The following is a 19954-nucleotide window of genomic DNA, read 5'->3' on the forward strand; positions in this document are numbered from 1 at the left end:
GCCCTGTCGGTGGTGAGAACTGGCTAACTCGACATCATGAGAGCAGCTCTCGGTACTTCTGTTGATAATTAGTTTTTCAGGTATTTTTCCACTGTCCAATTTTCATAAGTGAACAGTATGTGAATAGGAAGGCTTGAGAATGAATCAGAAAGGGACTGAAGGGAGGTAAGTTAAAAATGTACATTTTTAACAGAGGATGTTCGGATTCTCAGGATTCCAGTGTGTCATGTGTTTACCAAGAACAATGAATAATTCCTACTGCTCAGTGCAAAGCTGGAAGACAATAACAAATGATTCATCTATCTAATCAGGAGGATTTGGTGATAACACATACCACATAAATGCGTGGGTGAAAGTTCTGCAATGACCAGCAGATTCCAGAGAAAAACAATTTAAAACTGCAGAAATAAACATCTTATTGCTATCAGAGCTAATTCAATAGAGTGGGCAGGCATGAGGAATCTCTAGCACAAGAACCTGAGAAAAAAATATTTGTGGGTAAGGAACTTTCTATAACTCTTCTGTCCTCATAAAATAGGTATTGTAAGACTGGTTAACTCTGAAGGCACTGGGGGGCTGCTGTGAACTACGATTGCCACTACTGAGGGAGCATTAACAACTTTTGAGAGCCAACGCCATGGCATTCTGACTATAAGAGAGATCAAACATATACAGAACTCTTTACATTTAGGAATTGGTAGCCAGCTGGGAGGATGCCTAAACCAGCTACTACGTTATCACGCAAGAACAAATAGCGGAACTGCAGGGCGACAGCCACCTTCGAGGTTTTTACGAATGCTGTTTCCAGTCCTAAACTTTTATTTGATCATTTAATGCATTTTGGATGTTGTACTCTTCCTTGCTTTCAATAAATGAATTGACTAACACATTTGAAAACAGCGATTGTAGATGGAAAGGTTAGGAGACCAGAGACTGTATCCATAATGGCGGAGTGCGGTGATAACTCGAATGATTGTGGGTTGCCTAATCGAGTTCTTGTATCACTAATCATTTGCAAGAACTAGGGGTCTTAACAGACTCGAGTTTTCCCCTCCATTTGTATCCTCTACCTACGTTCCTTGAAAGTATCCTAAGTGATATACAGATTACAGAATACACATGACATAACAGAATTGTATTCGGGCTTTACAAAACATAAAATAAATATATATTACATATATCACTAAAAGAGAACCCCAGAGACAAAGGACACAACTACATCAAATTTCAGATGAGTACTGGAATACCAAGAGAGCTTTTCAATACTACACAAAATACATTCCAGTGCCTTAAAAAGGAAACTTTTCAAAAATACAAGGCAGCCCCCAATAAAATCTAAACCACAAATCTCTTTTTAATTTTTTGTCTGTGTTCGTAAGAGGTTGAAAGCAGTCTCTTGCACTTGTGATTCGTTGTCTACAGTGCACTGCATGATAATACCACTCCTTCCAAGTAGTACAGAACATAAACCATTTGACCTAACTGTTCAACAATGCCAGTATGTCTGGGTTTAAAGAAAGGTTGTATGGTAATGTGAAGCATTACAAGTGAATAGAATGGCAATAGTTATGCGTTTGTGTGGAGCCAAAGAACTGCAGAATAATTCAGGTGTAGGTTAAAAGATCAGGTGAAAGTTGCACTGTCAAGCCAGACCTAAAATTCCATGTAGGTAACGACTTCCCTCATCCCCAGTGATCTCCTGCTAGAGAGAAACAATACAAATTATTTCGTTATCTAAGGTACTTTAATAGAATTCCAATACCACGTGTGAGCCCGTGAAAGTTTGAGCTTATGCAGCTGCATACATAAATAAAAGGATAGCTGCATGGAAGGCAAGCACCACGGAGGGCAAGTACTTTTTTGTGAAAGCACACACCTTCTACTCAATCAAAACATGTACTCCTTGCTCCCAACATGTGCGCGAAGACCAAGCCCCTCTCTAATGTTGCCCACACAATTGCCTTGCGACAGCTGTGCTGACAAGCAGGCCATAAAAACATGGAGAAAAGGCAAACTGCTTTCCTGAGCCTTGCAGAGGAAGGACAACATTCACTTTTAAACCTTGGAAGAACAAAAGACATACTTAAGATTTCCTGCTTTTTTACTCATTACAAGCCTATTTGCATTTGATCAAGCAAAACTCCTAACATAGGGTTCAAACAGTAAGCATATTAAAACATCAAAGAATATGGTCATATGCATGGGCGATAAAAGTGACAAACATGATTTTACTTACATGACAAACTTATTTTTCAGCATTTGATCTAACCTGTCCTAGAAAAAAGAAACACAAACTCATCATTAAAACAAATAATAAGGTTGGCAACAAACACTGAGTTCAGAAGTAAATAACGTACATGTGAATCAATTCTACCTTTTAGTATGTTCATCCTTCAGAAAACCTTAATGTCATCTAGGTATCTCGTAGGTGAGCAAAAAGTTGAACATGCAATCAGAAATTGCCAGACATTTATCAGAGCAAGTTCCACTTGCCGCTGGCCAAAACTCAAGTGGTGCACACTTTATGAAATCAAATGTTTAGGGGCTGCTTTAAACGAACATGGGAAAAGCCAACAGATCTCGCCTATTCGCTTTGTCAATTGCTTTTGATGGTGCTGAACAGCGTCAGGATGCTGCGAAACATTGTCAGACTAACAAAAAAAATGTTTTTAAAAAAAGGCATTATGGTGATCGCAGCATTCTACTAATGTGCGCATGCATCAGAAGGCATGAGCGCCTGAGGAGTGACATGGATGCCACTTGGATTGGTAAATAAAAAAAATTGGAATTTTAGCACAAAAGCGCCAGATAAAAAATAAAGGAACGCAGGCGTTGGAGGTAATGGAGGAGCAAGAAGATGGGAGGAGGGTGAAAAGCAATATACGCAGTGCAGGGCTGGGGGGAGAAGCACAAGAGGCAGAGAGCACCACAGAAGCACACTGGCAAGAGATAGCATCATGGAATCTGGAGTTGGGAGGGGGTGGCGGGGCACAAAGATGACCGAGAGCAACACAGAGCAGGATGGGGAAAGAATAACCCAAGGGAGACTGCTGGAATACACAAGCTCTTCAGATGTGCTTAAGCAAAAGGAAAGTAGTAATAACCTAAAATTGAGCAATGGAAGGACACTACTAAAGAGACTATAATCCAGGGGAGGGAGAAACATTAGAGGGACAAGGCAAGCCATGGAATAAGAAGCAAGCAAATGAGAGTAACAAAGCCAACCAATGGTAAGCAACTGGTGGCCTTTAAGCCCACTGTAAGATCTTGGTAAGCTGACAAAAGACCTCTGCAACCAGACAGCTTGCACTGCCTTTTAAGATCGACCTAAAAAGTGCAAAACCATATTTATTCTAAAATAACATTAGACCCGCACCAAAAGACTGTGAAGTACTGGAAGCATATGAAGTATAATTAATCACTGGTAAGGTAGTGAACACCCACAAATATGTAACTTAGTAGGTATTCACAGACCCTCCTATCACTTACAGTTAGTGCCACAAAAATATTGAGGGCGTATACCAAAGGACTTCACCACCTGGACAACTGTTTCCAGGAGGAGGAAAAAACAGGTAGAGTAAAAGTGCTATTGCTAATTCCTGTAAGACTAGTGAAGCAGGAGTATGTGAAGAAACCTACAATTTATTTGGGTATCTGTAGGAAAGTACCATCTTGCCTGGCATGTTACCCCAATATTTCACTGTATATGTGTTGTTTTAGTCCTTGTGTCACTGGGACCCTGCCAGGCAGGGCCCCAGCGCTCATAGTATGTGCCCTGTATGTGTTCCCTGTGTGATGCCTAACTGTCTCACTGAGGCTCTGCTAACCAGACTCCTCAGTGGTTATGCTCTCTCTGCTTTCCAGATTTGTCACTAACAGGCTAGTGACTAAATTTACCAGTTCACATTGGCATACTGGTACACCCATATAATTCCCTAGTATATGGTACTGAGGTACCCAGGGTATTGGGGTTCCAGGAGATCCCTATGGGTTGCAGCATTTCTTTTGCCACCCATAGGGAGCTCTGACAATTCTTACACAGGCCTTCCAGTGCAGCCTGAGTGAAATAACGTCCATATTATTTCACAGCCATTTACCACTGCACTTAAGTAACTTATAAGTCACCTATATGTCTAACCTTCACCTAGTGAAGGTTGGGTGCAAAGTTACTTAGTGTGTGGGCACCCTGGCACTAGCCAAGGTGCCCCCACATCGTTCAGGGCAAATTTCCCAGACTTTGTGAGTGCGGGGACACCATTACACGAGTGCACTATACATAGGTCACTACCTATGTACAGCGTCACAATGGTAACTCCAAACATGGCCATGTAACATGTCTAAGATTATGGAATTGTCCCCCCAATGCCATTCTGGCATTAGGGGGACAATTCCATAATCCCCCGGGTCTCTAGCACAGAACCCGGGTACTGCCAAACCGCCTTTCCGGGGTCTCCACTCCAGCTGCTGCTGCTGCCAACCACTCAGACAGGTTTCTGCCCTCCTGGGGTCCAGGCAGCCCTGGCCCAGAAAGGCAGAACAAAGGACTTCCTCAGAGAGGGTGTAACACCCTCTCCCTTTGGAAATAGGTGTGAAGGCTGGGGAGGAGTAGCCTCCCCCAGCCTCTGGAAATGCTTTGATGGGCACAGATGGTGCCCATCTCTGCATAAGCCAGTCTACACCGGTTCAGGGATCCCCCAGCCCTGCTCTGGCGCGAAACTGGACAAAGGAAAGGGGACCCCTGACCTGCACCTCCCAGGGGAGGTGCCCAGAGCTCCTCCAGTGTGTCCCAGACCTCTGCCATCTTGGAAACAGAGGTGTTTGTGGCACACTGGAATGCTCTGAGTGGCCAGTGCCAGCAGGTGACGTCAGAGGCTCCTTCTGATAGGCTCTTACCTCCCTTGGTAGCCAATCCTCCTTCCTAGGTAGCCTAACCTCCTTTTCTGGCTATTTAGGGTCTCTGCTTTGGGGATCTCACCAGATAACGAATGCAAGAGCTCATCAGAGTTCCTCTGCATCTCCCTCTTCACCTTCTGCCAAAGGATCGACTGCTGACTGCTCAGGACGCCTGCAAAACCGCAACAAAGTAGCAAGACGACTACTAGCAACCTTGTATCGCTTCATCCTGCCGGCTTTCTCGCCTGTTTCCAGGTGGTGCATGCTCTGGGGGTAGCCTGCCTCCTCTCTGCACCAGGAGCTCTGAAGAAATCTCCAGTGGGTCGACGGAATCTTCCCCCTGCAACCGCAGGCACCAAAAGACTGCATCACTGGTCTTCTGGGTCCCCTCTCAGCACAACGAGCGTGGTCCCTGGAACTCAGCAACTCTGTCCAAGTGACTCCCACAGTCCAGTGACTCTTCAGTCCAAGTTTGGTGGAGGTAAGTCCTTGCCTCCCCACGCTAGACTGCATTGCTGGGTACAGCGTGATTTGCAGCTGCTCCGGCTCCTGTGCACTCTTCCAGGATTTCCTTCGTGCACAGCCAAGCTTGGGTCCCCGACACTCTTTCCTGCAGTGCACAACCTTCTGAGTTGTCCTCCGGCATCGTAGGACCCCCTTTTGTGACTTTGGGTGGACTCCGGTTCACTTTTCTTCCAAGTGCCTCTTTAGGTACTTCTGCGGGTGCTGCCTGCTTCTGTGAGGGTTCCCTACGTTGCTGGGCGCTCCCTCTGTCTCTTCTTCCAAGTGGCGACATCCTGGTCCCTCCTGGGCCACAGCAGCACCCACAAACCTCTACCACGACCCTTGCAGCTAGCAAGGCTTGTTTGTGGTCTTTCTGCGTGGGAACACCTCTGCAAGCTTCATCGCGACGTGGGACATCCATCCTCCAAAGGAGAAGTTCCTAGCTCTCTTCTTTCTTGCAGAACTTCAAGCTTCTTCCAACAGGTGGCAGCTTCCTTGCACTCTCTGTATTTCCTGGGCTCCTGCCCACTCTCGACACTGTCGCGACTATTGGACTTGGTCCCCTTGTCTTACAGGCACTCAGGTACGGAAATCCACTGTTGTTGCTTTGCTGGTGTTTGTTCTTCCTGCAGAATCCCCCTATCACGACTTCTGTGTTCCCTGGGGGTAGTAGGTACACTTTACACCTACCTTTCAGGGTCTTGGGGTTGGCCATTTTTCTAACCCTCAATGTTTTCATACAGTCCCAGCGACCCTCTACAAGCTCACATAGGTTTGGGGTCCATTCGTGGTTTGCATTCCACTTTTGGAGTATGTGGTTTGTGTTGCCCCTATACCTATGTGCTCCTTTTGCAATCTATTGTAATTTTACACTGCTTGCATTACTTTTCTTGCTATTACCTGCATCATTTTGGTTTGTGTACATATATCCTGTGTATATAACTTATCCTCCTACTTAAGGTACTCACTGAGATACTTTTGGCATATTGTCATAAAAATAAAGTACCTTTATTTTTAGTACTTCTGTGTATTGTGTTTTCTTATGATATTGTGCATATGACACCACTGGTATAGTAGGAGCTTTACATGTCACCTAGTTCAGCCTAAGCTGCTTTTCCATAGCTACCTTCTACCAGCCTAAGCTGCTAGAAACACCTCTTCTACACTAATAAGGGATAACTGGACCTGGCACAAGGTGTAAGTACCTCTGGTACCCACTACAAGCCAGGCCAGCCTCCTACATTGGTGGTGCAGTGGTGGGATAAGTACTTGTAACTACTTACCACTTTGTCATTGTGTACTTTTCATAAGAGAATAATATACAAAACAAGTTCAGTGTATGTACACCTAACCAAAAAGTTTTGCTTTTCTCCTCTTAAACTTTTTACTAAGTTCTGAAAAAGTACTCTAAAACTTCTAAAAGTTTCTAAAAAGTTAGAAAAAGTTTTTTTCTCTGTTCTTTAAAAAGTTCTGAAACTTTTTCTTCCTTCTCACTGTCTCTAAACCTTTTGCTATCATGTCTGTGGTAGACTCTACTCTTAAAATGGTCAATACTACTTATGACAATTTGAATTACAAGAGCCTAATGAGTCTCTGCTTAGATAGAGGCTTAGTGATAGGAAAGAACCCTACAAAAGAGTTTCTATATAACATGCTTATTGTGAATGATGAGTCCCAAGGAGGCACTTCAAATGAGAGGTTAATAGAATGTTCCCATTCTGACTCAGGGGATCTCCTTGAGGGAGGTGTGGAGGGTTCTGTTCCAGATCTGCCTCCTACTAGGACACCTAGTAATGTTGGTAGTAATGGAGGTTCCCATCATAGTAGGGGAGTCTTTATTCCTGGAGGCCCAGTTATTAGGGTTCAGTCTGTTAGGGACAGACCCCCCTCTGTTGTTTCCAATTTATCTTCTGTGTCCAAGCATTCCCAACACACCCACCCTGAAGACAATATGTTAGAAAGGGAACTCAAAAAGTTGAGAGTTGAAGAGACCAGACTAAAGCTGAAACAGCAACAGCTGGCCTTAGATAGGTAATCCTTAGACCTAGAGAAGGAGAGACAGAGATTGGGGTTTGGACCCCACGGTGGCAGCAACAGCAGTATTCCTGATAGTAATCCTGTTAGAGAACATGATTCCAGGAATCTACACATGATAGTCCCCCCTTACAAGGAGGGGGATGACATCAACAAGTGGTTTGCTGCACTTGAGAGGGCCTGTATGGTACAGGGGGTCCCTCAAAGGCAGTGGGCTGCTATATTGTGGCTATCTTTCACTGGAAAGGGTAGGGATAGGCTCCTTACTGTTAGAGAAAGTGATGCTAACAATTTTGCAGTTTTGAAGGATGCACTCTTGGATGGATTTGGCTTAACCACTGAACAATACAGGATTACGTTCAGAGACACCACAAAAGAGTCCTCACAAGACTGGATAGACTTTGTTGACTGTTCAGTGAAGGCCTTGGAAGGGTGGTTACATGGCAGTAAAGTTTCTGACTATGAAAGCCTGTATAATCTTATTCTGAGAGAGCATAGTCTGAATAACTGTGTGTCTGACTTGTTACACCAATATCTAGTGGACTCAGATCTGACCTCTCCCCAAGAATTGGGAAAGAAGGCAGACAAATGGGTCAGAACAAGAGTGAACAGAAAAGTTCATACAGGGGGTGATAAGGATGGCAAGAAGAAGGATGGTAAGTCTTCTGACAAGGGTGGGGGCAAAACTAAAACTGAGTCTTCATCAGGCCCACAAAAAACCTCTGGTGGGGGTGGTGGGTCCAAATCCTCTTCCAATAATCAAGTTAAAAAGCCTTGGTGTTATTTGTGTAAAGTCAAAGGCCACTGGACAACTGATGCCAGTTGTCCAAAGAAAAACATCAAACCTCCCACTACCACAACCCTTTCTGCAAATTCTAGTGCCCCTAGTAATAGCAGTGGCGGTGGGAGCAAACCTACTAATAGCCAATCCAAGGGAGTAGCTGGGCTCACTTTTGGTAACTTCGTTGGGGTTGGTCTTGTTAGGGAGACCACAGAGGCTGTGTTAGTCTCTGAAGGTGCCATTGATTTGGCTACCTTGGTTGCTTGTCCCCTTAATATGGATAAGTACAAGCAACTTCCCCTAATAAATGGTGTTGAGGTTCAGGCCTACAGGGACACAGGTGCCAGTGTTACCATGGTGATAGAGAAACTGGTGCACCCTGAACAACACCTACTTGGTCAGCAGTACCAAGTGACAGACGCTCATAACAACACTCTTAGCCACCCCATGGCTGTTATGAATCTCAACTGGGGGGGGGGGGGATTTACTGGTCCAAAGAAAGTTGTGGTTGCCTCAGATTTACATGTAGACTGTCTACTAGGGAACGATTTAGAGACATCAGCTTGGGCAGAAGTGGAGTTGGAGGCTCATGCAGCAATGCTGGGCATTCCTGGGCATATTTTTGCTTTGACAAGGGCTCAGGCCAAAAAGCAAAAAGGACAGGGTAACTTGGATCCTGGAACAATGGACCAAGTGCTCCCTAAAGCTAGGGGTAGTAAGGGTAAATCCCTACCCACTATCCCTCCCTCTACAGATGATTCTCCTTCTAAGGAAGAAGAATTTCCTCCCTGTGCAGAACCTTCACCAGATGAGCTGGCAGCAGACACTGCTGAGCTTTTGGGTGGAGGGGGGCCTGCAAGGGAAGAGCTGAGTGTGGCACAGCAAACCTGTCCCACATTAGAGGGTCTCAGACAGCAAGCTGTCAAGCAGCAAAATGGGGATGTCAGTGACTCACATAGAGTTGACTGGGAGGACAACCTCTTGTACATAGAGGCAAGGGACCCAAACCCTGGAGCAGCCAGGAGATTGGTCATTACCCTGCAGTACAGAGAGTTCCTCCTAACTCTGGCACATGACATTCCTTTGGCTGGGCATTTGGGCCAGACCAAAACATGGGAAAGGCTTGTCCCCCTGTTTCACTGGCCTAGGGTGTCAGAGGACACTAAAGATTTTTGCAAGTCTTGTGTGACCTGCCAAGCCAGTGGCAAGACTGGTGGCACACCAAAGGCTCCCCTTATTCCACTACCTGTGGTTGGGGTCCTCTTTGAAAGGGTAGGTGTTGACATAGTTGGCCCCCTTGACCCTCCTACTGCTTCAGGCAGTAGGTTTATCTTGGTGGTTGTGGACCATGCCACAAGATATCCTGAAGCAATTCCTCTAAGGACCACTACAGCTCCTGCAGTGGCAAAGGCCCTCCTGGGAATCTTTTCCAGGGTGGGTTTCCCTAAAGAGGTTGTATCAGACAGGGGTAGCAACTTTATGTCTGCATACTTGAAAGCTATGTGGAAGGAATGTGGTGTAACATACAAATTCACCACTCCTTATCAGTCACAGACTAATGGACTGGTAGAGAGGTTTAATATAACTCTCAAAGGTATGATAATGGGACTCCCTGAAAAACTCAGGAGGAGATGGGATTTCCTGTTACCTTGCCTCCTTTTCGCTTACAGGGAAGTACCCCAGAAAGGAGTGGGATTAAGCCCCTTTGAACTCCTCTTTGGGCACCCTGTAAGAGGTCCACTAACACTTGTGAAGGAGGGTTGGGAACAACCTTTAAAAGCTCCCAAATAGGACATAGTGGACTATGTACTTGCCCTAAGATCCAGAATGGCTGAGTACATGAAAAAGGCCAGTAAAACCCTTCAGGCCAGCCAAGAGCTCCAGAAGCAATGGCATGAACAGAAGGCTGTTTTGATTCAGTACCAACCAGGACAGAAGATGTGGGTATTGGAGCCTGTGGCCCCAAGAGCACTCCAAGACAAATGGAGTGGACCCCATCTAATTGTTGAGAAAAAGGGTGAAGTTACCTATCTGGTAGACCTGGGCACTGCCAGGAGTCCCCTTAGGGTGATTCATGTCAACCGCCTAAAACCCTACTATGACAGGGCTGATCTCACCCTGCTCATGGCAACAGATGAAGGACAGGAAGAAGAGAGTGACCCTCTCCCTGATCTCTTCTCCTCCACTGAACAGGATGCTTTAGTGGAAGGAGTAGTTTTAGCAGATTGTCTGACTGCAGAACAGAAAGAAAACTGCATAAATCTCCTTGGACAATTTTCTGAACTCTTTTCAGCTGTGCCAGGCACCACATCTTGGTGTGAACACACAATTGATAGTGGAGACAGCTTGCCTGTCAAAAGTAAAATCTATAGGCAGCCTGACCATGTCAGGGACTGCATAAAACAAGAGATTCAGAAAATGCTTGATCTAGGAGTGGTTGAACCTTCTGAAAGCCCAAGGGCGAGTCCTGTGGTGCTTGTACCAAAGCCTCACTCAAAAGATGGAAAAAGGGAGATGAGGTTTTGTGTAGACTACAGAGGTCTCAATCAGGTAACAAAAACTGATACTCACCCTATACCCAGGGCAGATGAGCTCATAGATACACTGGCATCTGCCAAGTATCTAAGCACCTTTGATTTGACTGCAGGGTATTGGCAACTCAGACCCAGGTGAGAGCCTTCCTAGGCCTCACTGGCTATTACAGGAGAATCATTAAAAGCTATGGCTCCATAGCAGCCCCACTTAATGATCTCACCAGTAAAAAGATGCCTAAAAAGGTATTGTGGACAGCTAGCTGTCAGAAAGCTTTTGAGGAGCTCAAACAGGCCATGTGCTCTGCACCTGTCCTAAAAACCCCATGTTACTCCAAGAAATTCATTGTTCAAATTGATGCATCTGAATTAGGGGTAGGGGCAGTCTTAACACAACTGAATTCTGAGGGCCAGGATCAACCAGTTGCTTTTATCAGTAGAAGGTTGACCCCTAGAGAAAAGCGTTGGTCTGCCATAGAGAGGGAGGGCTTTGCTGTGGTCTGGGCACTGAAGAAGTTGAGGCCATACCTGTTTGGCACTCACTTCATTGTTCAGACAGACCACAAACCTCTACTTTGGCTAAAACAAATGAAAGGTGAAAACCCTAAATTGTTGAGGTGGTCCATATCTCTACAGGGAATGGACTATACAGTACAGTGGAACATAGACCTGGGAGTACCCACTCCAATGCAGATGGACTCTCCAGATATTTCCACTTAGACAATGAAGAGTCATCAGGTCATGGCTAGTCTTATTGTCCTTCTTTGGGGGCGGGGGTTGTGTAGGAAAGTACCATCTTGCCTGGCATGTTACCCCCATATTTCACTGTATATATGTTGTTTTAGTCTATATGTCACTGGGACCCTGCCAGGCAGGGCCCCAGTGCTCATAAGTATGCGCCCTGTATGTGTTCCCTGTGTGATACCTAACTGTCTCACTGAGGCTCTGCTAACCAGAACCTCAGTGGTTATGCCCTCTCTGCTTTCCAAATTTGTCACTAACAGGCTAGTGACTAAATTTACCAATTCACATTGGCATACTGGTACACCCAGGGTATTGGGGTTCCAGGAGATCCCTATGGGCTGCAGCATTTATTTTGCCACCCATAGGGAGCTCTGACAATTCTTACACAGGCCTGCCAGTGCAGCCTGAGTGAAATAACGTCCACTTTATTTCACAGCCATTTACCACTGCACTTACGTAACTTATAAGTCACCTATATGTCTAACCTTCACCTAGTGGAGGTTGGGTGCAAAGTTACTTAGTGTGTGGGCACCCTGGCAGTAGCCAAGGTGCCCCCACATCATTCAGGGCAAATTCCCCGGACTTTGTGAGTGCGGGGACACCATTACACGCGTGTGCACTGTACATAGGTCACTACCTATGTACAGCGTCACAATGGTAACTCCGAACATGGCCATGTAACATGTCTAAGATCATGGAATTGTCACCCCAATGCCATTCTCTAGCACAGAACCCGGGTACTGATAAACCGCCTTTCCGGGGTCTCCACTGCAGCTGCTGCCAACCCCTCGGACAGGTTTCTGCCTTCCTGGGGCCCAGGCAGCCCTGGCCCAGAAAGGCAGAACAAAGGACTTCCTCTGAGAGAGGGTGTAACACCCTCTCCCTTTGGAAATAGGTGTGAGGGCTGGGGAGGAGTAGCATCCCCCAGCCTCTGGAAATGTTTTGATGGGCGCAGATGGTGCCCATCTCTGCATAAGCCAGACTACACCGGTTCAGGGATCCCCCAGCCTTGCTCTGGCGCGAAACTGGAAAAAGGAAAAGGGAGTGACCACTCCCCTGACCTGCACCTCCCAGGGGAGGTGCCCAGAGCTCCTCCAGTGTGTCCCAGACCTCTGCCATCTTGGAAACAGAGGTGTTTGTGGCACACTGGAATGCTCTGAGTGGCCAGTGCCAGCAGGTGATGTCAGAGGCTCCTTCTGATAGGCTCTTACCTCTCCTGGTAGCCAATCCTCCTTCCTAGGTAGCCAAACCTCCTTTTCTGGCTATTTAGGGTCTCTGCTTTGGGGATCTCACCAGATAACGAATGCAAGAGCTCAGAGTTCCTCTGCATCTCCCTCTTCACCTTCTGCGAAAGGATCGACCGCTGACTGCTCAGGACGCCTGCAAAACCGCAACAAAGTAGCAAGACGACTACTAGCAACCTTGTATAGCTTCATCCTGCCGGCTTTCTCGACTGTTTCCAGGTGGTGCATGCTCTGGGGGTAGCCTGCCTCCTCTCTGCACCAGGAGCTCTGAAGAAATCTCCAGTGGGCCGACGGAATCTTCCCCCTGCAACCGCAGGCACCAAAAGACTGCATCACTGGTCCTCTGGGTCCCCTCTCAGCAGGACGAGCGTGGTCCCTGGAACTCAGCAACTCTGTCCAAGTGACTCCCACAGTCCAGTGACTCTTCAGTCCAAGTTTGGTGGAGGTAAGTCCTTGCCTCCCCACGCTAGACTGCATTTCTGGGTACCGCGTGATTTGCAGCTGCTCCGGCTCCTGTGCACTCTTCCAGGATTTCCTTTGTGCACAGCCAAGCCTGTGTCCCCGACACTCCTTCCTGCAGTGCACAACCTTCTGAGTTGTCCTACGGTGTCGTGTGACTTCTGGTGGACTCCGGTTCACTTTTCTTCCAAGTGCCTCTTCAGGTACTTCTGCGGGTGCTGCCTGCTTCTGTGAGGGCTCCCTACGTTGCTGGGCGCCCCCTCTGTCTCCTCTTCCAAGTGGCGACATCCTGGTCCCTCCTGGGCCACAGCAGCACCCACAAACCTCTGCCGCGACCCTTGCAGCTAGCAAGGCATGTTTGCGGTCTTTCTGCGTGGGAACACTTCTGCACGCTTAATCGCGACGTGGGACATCCATCCTCCAAAGGAGAAGTTCCTAGCTCTCTTCTTTCTTGCAGAACTCCAAGCTTCTTCCAAGAGGTGGCAGCTTCCTTGCACCCTCAGCTGACATTTCCTGGGCTCCTGCCCACTCTCGACACTGTTGCGACTATTGGACTTGGTCCCCTTGCCTTACAGGTACTCAGGTCCGGAAATCCAATGTTGTTGCATTGCTGGTGTTTGTTCTTCCTGCAGAATCCCCCTATCACGACTTCTGTGCTCTCTGGGGGTAGTAGGTGCACTTTACACCTACCTTTCAGGGTCTTGGGGTGGGTTATTTTTCTGACCCTCACTGTTTTCTTACAGTCCCAGCGACCCTCTACAAGCTCACATAGGTTTGGGGTCCATTTGTGGTTCGCATTCCACTTTTGGAGTATATGGCTTGTGTTGCCCCTATACCTATGTGCTCCTATTGCCAACTATTGTAATTTTACACTGCTTGCATTACTTTTCTTGCTGTTACCTGCATAATTTTGGTTTGTGTACATATATCATACTGAGGGTACTCACTGAGAAACTTTTGGCATATTGTCATAAAAATAAAGTAGTACTTCTGTGTATTGTGTTTACATGTCTCCTAGTTCAGGCTAAGCTGCTTTTCCATAGCTACCTTCTATCAGCCTAAGCTGCTAGAAACACCTCTTCTACACTAATAAGGGATAACTGGACCTGGCACAAGGTGTAAGTACCTCTGGTACCCACTACAAGCCAGGCCAGCCTCCTACAGTATCCATGCGGGTTCTTATAAATCTTGTAAGTGTAACGAATTCCAGCAAATCGTATGAGGACACCATCAGTTAATATATTCTGGGCTTTTTCTTAAACCTTTGTGTCTAGGTCCAGACTATAAGTATAAGGAATTTCGTTTTGTAAAGGTAATAAAAAGGCCTTCCAGATTACTAGCATTCACCAAATGGTGTGGTTAATCCTTAGACTACAGACTCAGAAGGGTTGCCCGGCTGCTGCACCAATATGCTTTGCACAGCTTAGTCATGGAAATGAAAGAGCATATTTAAATAATGGTGTGTCTGTGATTAAGCGATTTAGTTTCTATCATGGATGACTGACTCATCAAACATAGGCATGGATGTTAATAATATTCAAAAGGTATTACAAATACTTATGCTTCTCTGCCCAACTGCTTTCCACTGTGACCTTCAAATATCCATGTGTCTTTTCCAATATTTTACTAGCACATTACAGATCCCTAACGGCATACAGTCTTTGAGTACACTGGTGATAATTCCATCAACAGCCTCTATAGAATTTATTCTGTGCCTGCTGTACTTATCAGAACTTATAGGGAGGCTCTCTAAATATTGGCAGCAAATGCATTGCCATCAAAGGCAAAAAGGTAGGATCAGAAAATTGCACCCTGCCAGATGCATGTTGGATCCCATACATTTACCCTTGGAAAAACAAAATGTGCAAAGCACAGCCCTTCAGGGACCAGTGATTTTTTGCACAGCACAGGGAACTTTTTCACAATGGGAAGGAAGCCTTCGCTCTGGTGGGTCCCAGGGCTATGTCCAAACCCCACCCCAAACACAACTGGCAATATTCCTAACAATAGTTCTCTTTCTTTCTATGCAAAGCTACAGCCTTATGAAGCAGTAAAGATGGTCAATGCTTAGAAGAAACCCTTTGGAGCTCTCTCTACCGGGGTCATCAATTTCGTGTAAATCCACTGCTTCACGTGAGCTACACTCTCTCCAAAGATGTGTAATAGTTTCCTACTCCAGGAGGAACGACCAGGAAGGATGACCTGGGACAAAACAGGGAAAACAACCTGCTGCTGATGCCCCACGATGGATCCAGATCACCCAAGGAAGGTATGTAGGCTCACCTCAACCCTCTGTACTCGGCTGCTCCTGAGGCTGAACAGCAGTGAGGCCCCAGCCTCCACTCTCCCTTCTCATTTGTTAGGAGACTATTCAGTTTGCAGTCCTGGTGCTTTGACGGCCTTCTCCTCCAGCACCTGGCGTCACACAAGGGTTCCTGTTTGTTTGGGTCCTGGGCCCCTGACGTGGTGCTGCCTCTCCTCTCCTTCTTAACACATGCTGTGGGGTCCTTGGGGTGGAGGGATGTGCTCCCAACATGGGAATTCCACATGAACAGGAGCCTAAAGCTCTCTTCCCTGAAGCCCCCACGCACTACTGTATCAACCACCGCCATTTTGGGTGACTTGATACTGAACAAAATGGGTGCATAAAAGATAAAAAGGACTTGCTACACTCCTCAAACAAAAAGCAAGAAAAGACTCCAGATTTTGTTACCAAATTGATTTCCATCATGAATACATAAAGAGAATTTGCTGCATCATTCCAGATACCTAGACCTTACCTCCAGATACTCAAGTATTAATCAGGACTCCTAACTTCACTCTATATCTCCAGAAACCTAAATGTATACTCTATCTAACTGCAGACCACTCACCTTGTGACTACCCTCAGTCACCATGAGAGCCCTATTCTAACCATCTATATCCCCCAAGATCCTCTGTCTAACTGCATGATCCTCACATTGTGAGACCCCCCTATGGTTGGGGTTGCTACCTACCCGGTTTTCTACCGGCACCACCGGTATTTTAATGTCACAGCAAGTACAAAAATAACCACGTCACATAAAGCAGGTATTTTTTAGCCCTTATCTATACATACTTCAAACAAATATAAACAGAAAGCACTTTTAAATGTGTTCTAGAGCTGCATTAACGATCCCTAAATAATAAAGTGAGCAAAGGCAGAAAAGTAGTTAGAAATGAATAAGTACGTTTTTCTTCAAAGTCCTATTTAGTATCAAGAACTGGCCTTTGCACATTCTTAAAACAACAAATAGCTGGTATTTTTCTCTTGGATAGGTGGTAACCCTACGCAGTCACCTGAGCAATTCTATTCCAACCTTCTACTTCCCCAAGCTACTGCTTCTAGTTCTATGGAAATCTAAGCATGACACATATACTTTTATCTCCTTAATAACAACTTCATCTGAATCCATACTCTCCTCCCCAACCTCTCTCACTATCCCTTCTTCGTCTCTACCACATCGAATCTCCCCTCCCATTCTTAGATGCCCAGCCATGGCACAATCTGCCATCACACCGACAAAATTTCTGAGGCTGGTCCCAACTCTTTCAGAATTATTTTACTCCCTAACCTCTCTAAATGTACTACCAAGAACTTCAAACATAATTCAATGGAGAATACCAGAGACTCTATCTGTGTCCCAATATTACTCTGGACATAAAGGATGCCTAAAGACAGATCTTCTTTTCTTTACCTCTCTCCCTGGGATCTGGCAAGATGTTATTTTCAAAGAATTACCAATAGCTGAGATCAAACGATTTTCAGATATGAAAAACTTGCCATACTTTCCATGACTCCTCCAACTGGAAAACTATCTTGAACTACAATAGCGTTAAGATAATGGTTCTGGCTACATCTTGCCAGATCGCAGGGAGAGAGGTAAAAGAAAGAGTTTGGATCCTGATGAAGTTGTTATTAAGGAGATGAAAGTAGATGTGTCATGCTTAAATTTCCAAGGAACTAGAAGCTGTAGCTTGGAGAAGTAGAAGGTTTGAATAGAATACCGGAGGTGATTGGTTAGAGTTGCCACCTATTCAATAGAAAAATACCAGCGATTTGTTGTTGTTTTAAGAATGTGCAAAGGCCCAGACTTGATACCAAATAGGCCTTTAATGCCATCCCACCAAAAAGCATGCAAAATCTAGCTACATCCCTAATACCTTTTCTCACCCAAATAATCAACTCCTTCCTTTGTGAAGTAGTGGTATCCAATTGCCTCAAACAGTTTAGATCACTCCCCTTCTGAGGAAACCTGATGCGGATCCCTACAACTTCAACAGCCTCCGCCCTTTTCCCAATCTCCTTTTCCTAGATAAAAAAATGGAAATCTTTGTGGCTCATCAGTTTAACAACTACATCAAGTCAAACAACCTCCGTGATGACCACCAACCAGGCTTCAGGCACAGCTTCTGTACAGTGACTGCTATGATAAAAATAATCAATGATGCTCTTTGCATAACAGACAATGGCGACTTCTGCACCTCCTAGCACTACTAGACTTATCATCAGAGTTTGACACAGTGAATCACTCACCCCTTCTAAAAACCCTAAAAGATCGAATGGGTATCAAGGGATCCGTTCTAAACTAGTTTGAATCTTACCTATCACTCACAAGAAGGCAAGGTCACAAACTCTTTCATACTCTATATCACTGTGCCAAGGAGTACCACACAGGGATAAAGTCTGTCTCCAACACTATTCAATATCCATATGCAACAACTTCCTTGAGAAATGTCATACCTTTTTTTCATCTCTACACTGCTGACACACAACTCTATCTTAGAGACTCCCTCTCCACTGATCTAAAGTACCTGTCAAAAAGTCTCTCCGATCTCCAGTCATGGATGTTGCCCGAACGCCTGAAACTCAACCCTCAGAGAACAGAGCTCCTCCTTTTCTCTCCACCACACTGCAGCCTAGCCACAAAGATCGGGATTACCGCCTCAAATCTTCTTGGCCTTCCCCCCCCCCCCCTTACACGCAAAGCCAGATCTCTAGGCTTTACATAAGACACCAGTCTAAATTGACATGCTCCTGATTATGCAACAGCAAAGTCTGCTCAATTCCAACTAAAGCTTCTCAAAGGGATCAAACCTCTACGCCCAGCTGATGACTTCAAAATGTAAGTTCAATCAACGGTTTTCTCTAAACTGGTCTACGGCAACTCTGTACTTACAGGCATTCCTAGAATTCACCTGACCCCCATGAAGGCTGCCCTTAACTCTGCTGCTTGCTGATCTTGGGCCCAAGATGTTCTGATGACATCACCCTTATCCTCACCACACTCACCTGGCTCCCTACTGAAGAAAACATTACCCTTAAAATGGCCTGCCTCGTCCACAAAACCGTTCATGAAGGGTCACCAAAACCTCACTCTCCAAAAAACTGAAAACGTCAAAGCAAACCTTCTCTGGCACTGCCCTCAAAATCTGGAATGTCATCCCATCTACCATCAGAACAATCCCCTCACACACCACCTTCAAAAGGGAACTAAAAACCCTACAACTACAACAATACCTCCCTACCTAATTGACTGGTTATAAATCTGCTTGTTTTTTTTCGTATGCCTCACCATTAACTTCAGTCTATATTTGCGTATTGTGAGCTATACTCCACTGTAACCCTGTTTATGTAATGACCTGTTAATCTATGTAAAGCGCTCTGATACCCCTCGGGGGTCTGGTTTGTGTTATATAAGACTGCAAACAAATAAATAAATAAAAAATAGCAGAGCACAGGTGAGGGCGAACCACATGAAGGAATCGGGTTGAAGGGCGAGGAAAAGCAGGAATCACTGCAGCAAGCAAAAGGCACTCATTGCAATGTCAGATCCATGCGGTTTCGTGAATTGTTGGATGATCGGAAATTACGAGAGATGGACAGAGGCAACAAGAATCTACAAAAGTGCAGCTAAAAGAAAAATGTTCCTTGGCACGGACCTGAGCAAGTCAGACACTAAATTTACAGCAGGTGCTGGGTGCATAGAACAAACAAACAGCATGGAAAGTTAATCCAGTTGCTGCTTTGTGGATCAGAGAACGCTTAGCTGCCAGGCCAATTAAGTTATGGTGCTATAATTGAGTGATACAATCAGTAGGGGAGGGGCCCTGACTACATAGCATGCAGTAAACCACTAGAAGGGTTTTATGCTGGAATGACACCCACAGAACATTTTTTTATTTATTTGCATGCTCTTGCTGAAAACCATAAAAAAATTAAAGGCTTCCACAGTAGAATAGATGTTTTTTTCATTTTCTACAGAAGATTGATGTGATGAGGTCTGATGAAGGTCCAATGGAAGGTTATTCCAAAGTTTAGGGCCTCAGATCCTGAAGGAACATCACCTACAATGACCCTTGTGGTACTGAGGGATTGAAAGCAGTGCAATGATTCCTGATTTGAAGATCTCAAAGGGAGATAGTGTGAGATAAGTGGAAACAGCAGTGTAGTGCCCACATAAGAGGTACAGTGAACCAGGCACACGACCTTGAAATAGATACACCGTTTAACCTCTAACCAATGGTAAAAGCAAACGGTTTGGATACATGATTGAATTTCCAGAGACCTGCAGATAAGAAGTTTGCCATGTTTTGAATCTTCTGCAACTAAGAAAGTCTGCTAAGTCAATATAGAGAGCTAATCACTGTCTAGCTAAGAAAGAATGCTTGAATTAATCACAGATGCCCATTTGTTTGGGGGAGAAAAAAGGTAGGATTTTTTCAGAGTTTTAAAAGCAAACAAA

At 45.4% G+C, this 19954-nt stretch overlaps 1 protein-coding gene across 2 annotated transcripts in view; it reads right to left on the minus strand.

Moving 5' to 3' along the window:
• NARS2 (asparaginyl-tRNA synthetase 2, mitochondrial) overlaps nt 1-19954 on the minus strand; it is a 402607-nt gene that overhangs the window by 156704 nt on the left and 225949 nt on the right. For both annotated transcript variants that reach the window (XM_069203933.1, XM_069203932.1), the window contains exon 9: nt 2237-2274. In XM_069203933.1, the coding sequence (XP_069060034.1) occupies nt 2237-2274 (38 nt within the window). The remainder of the gene's footprint in view (nt 1-2236; nt 2275-19954) is intronic.

This window comes from Pleurodeles waltl, chromosome 8 (genome assembly GCF_031143425.1).
Source record: "Pleurodeles waltl isolate 20211129_DDA chromosome 8, aPleWal1.hap1.20221129, whole genome shotgun sequence".
NCBI lineage: Eukaryota > Metazoa > Chordata > Amphibia > Caudata > Salamandridae > Pleurodeles > Pleurodeles waltl.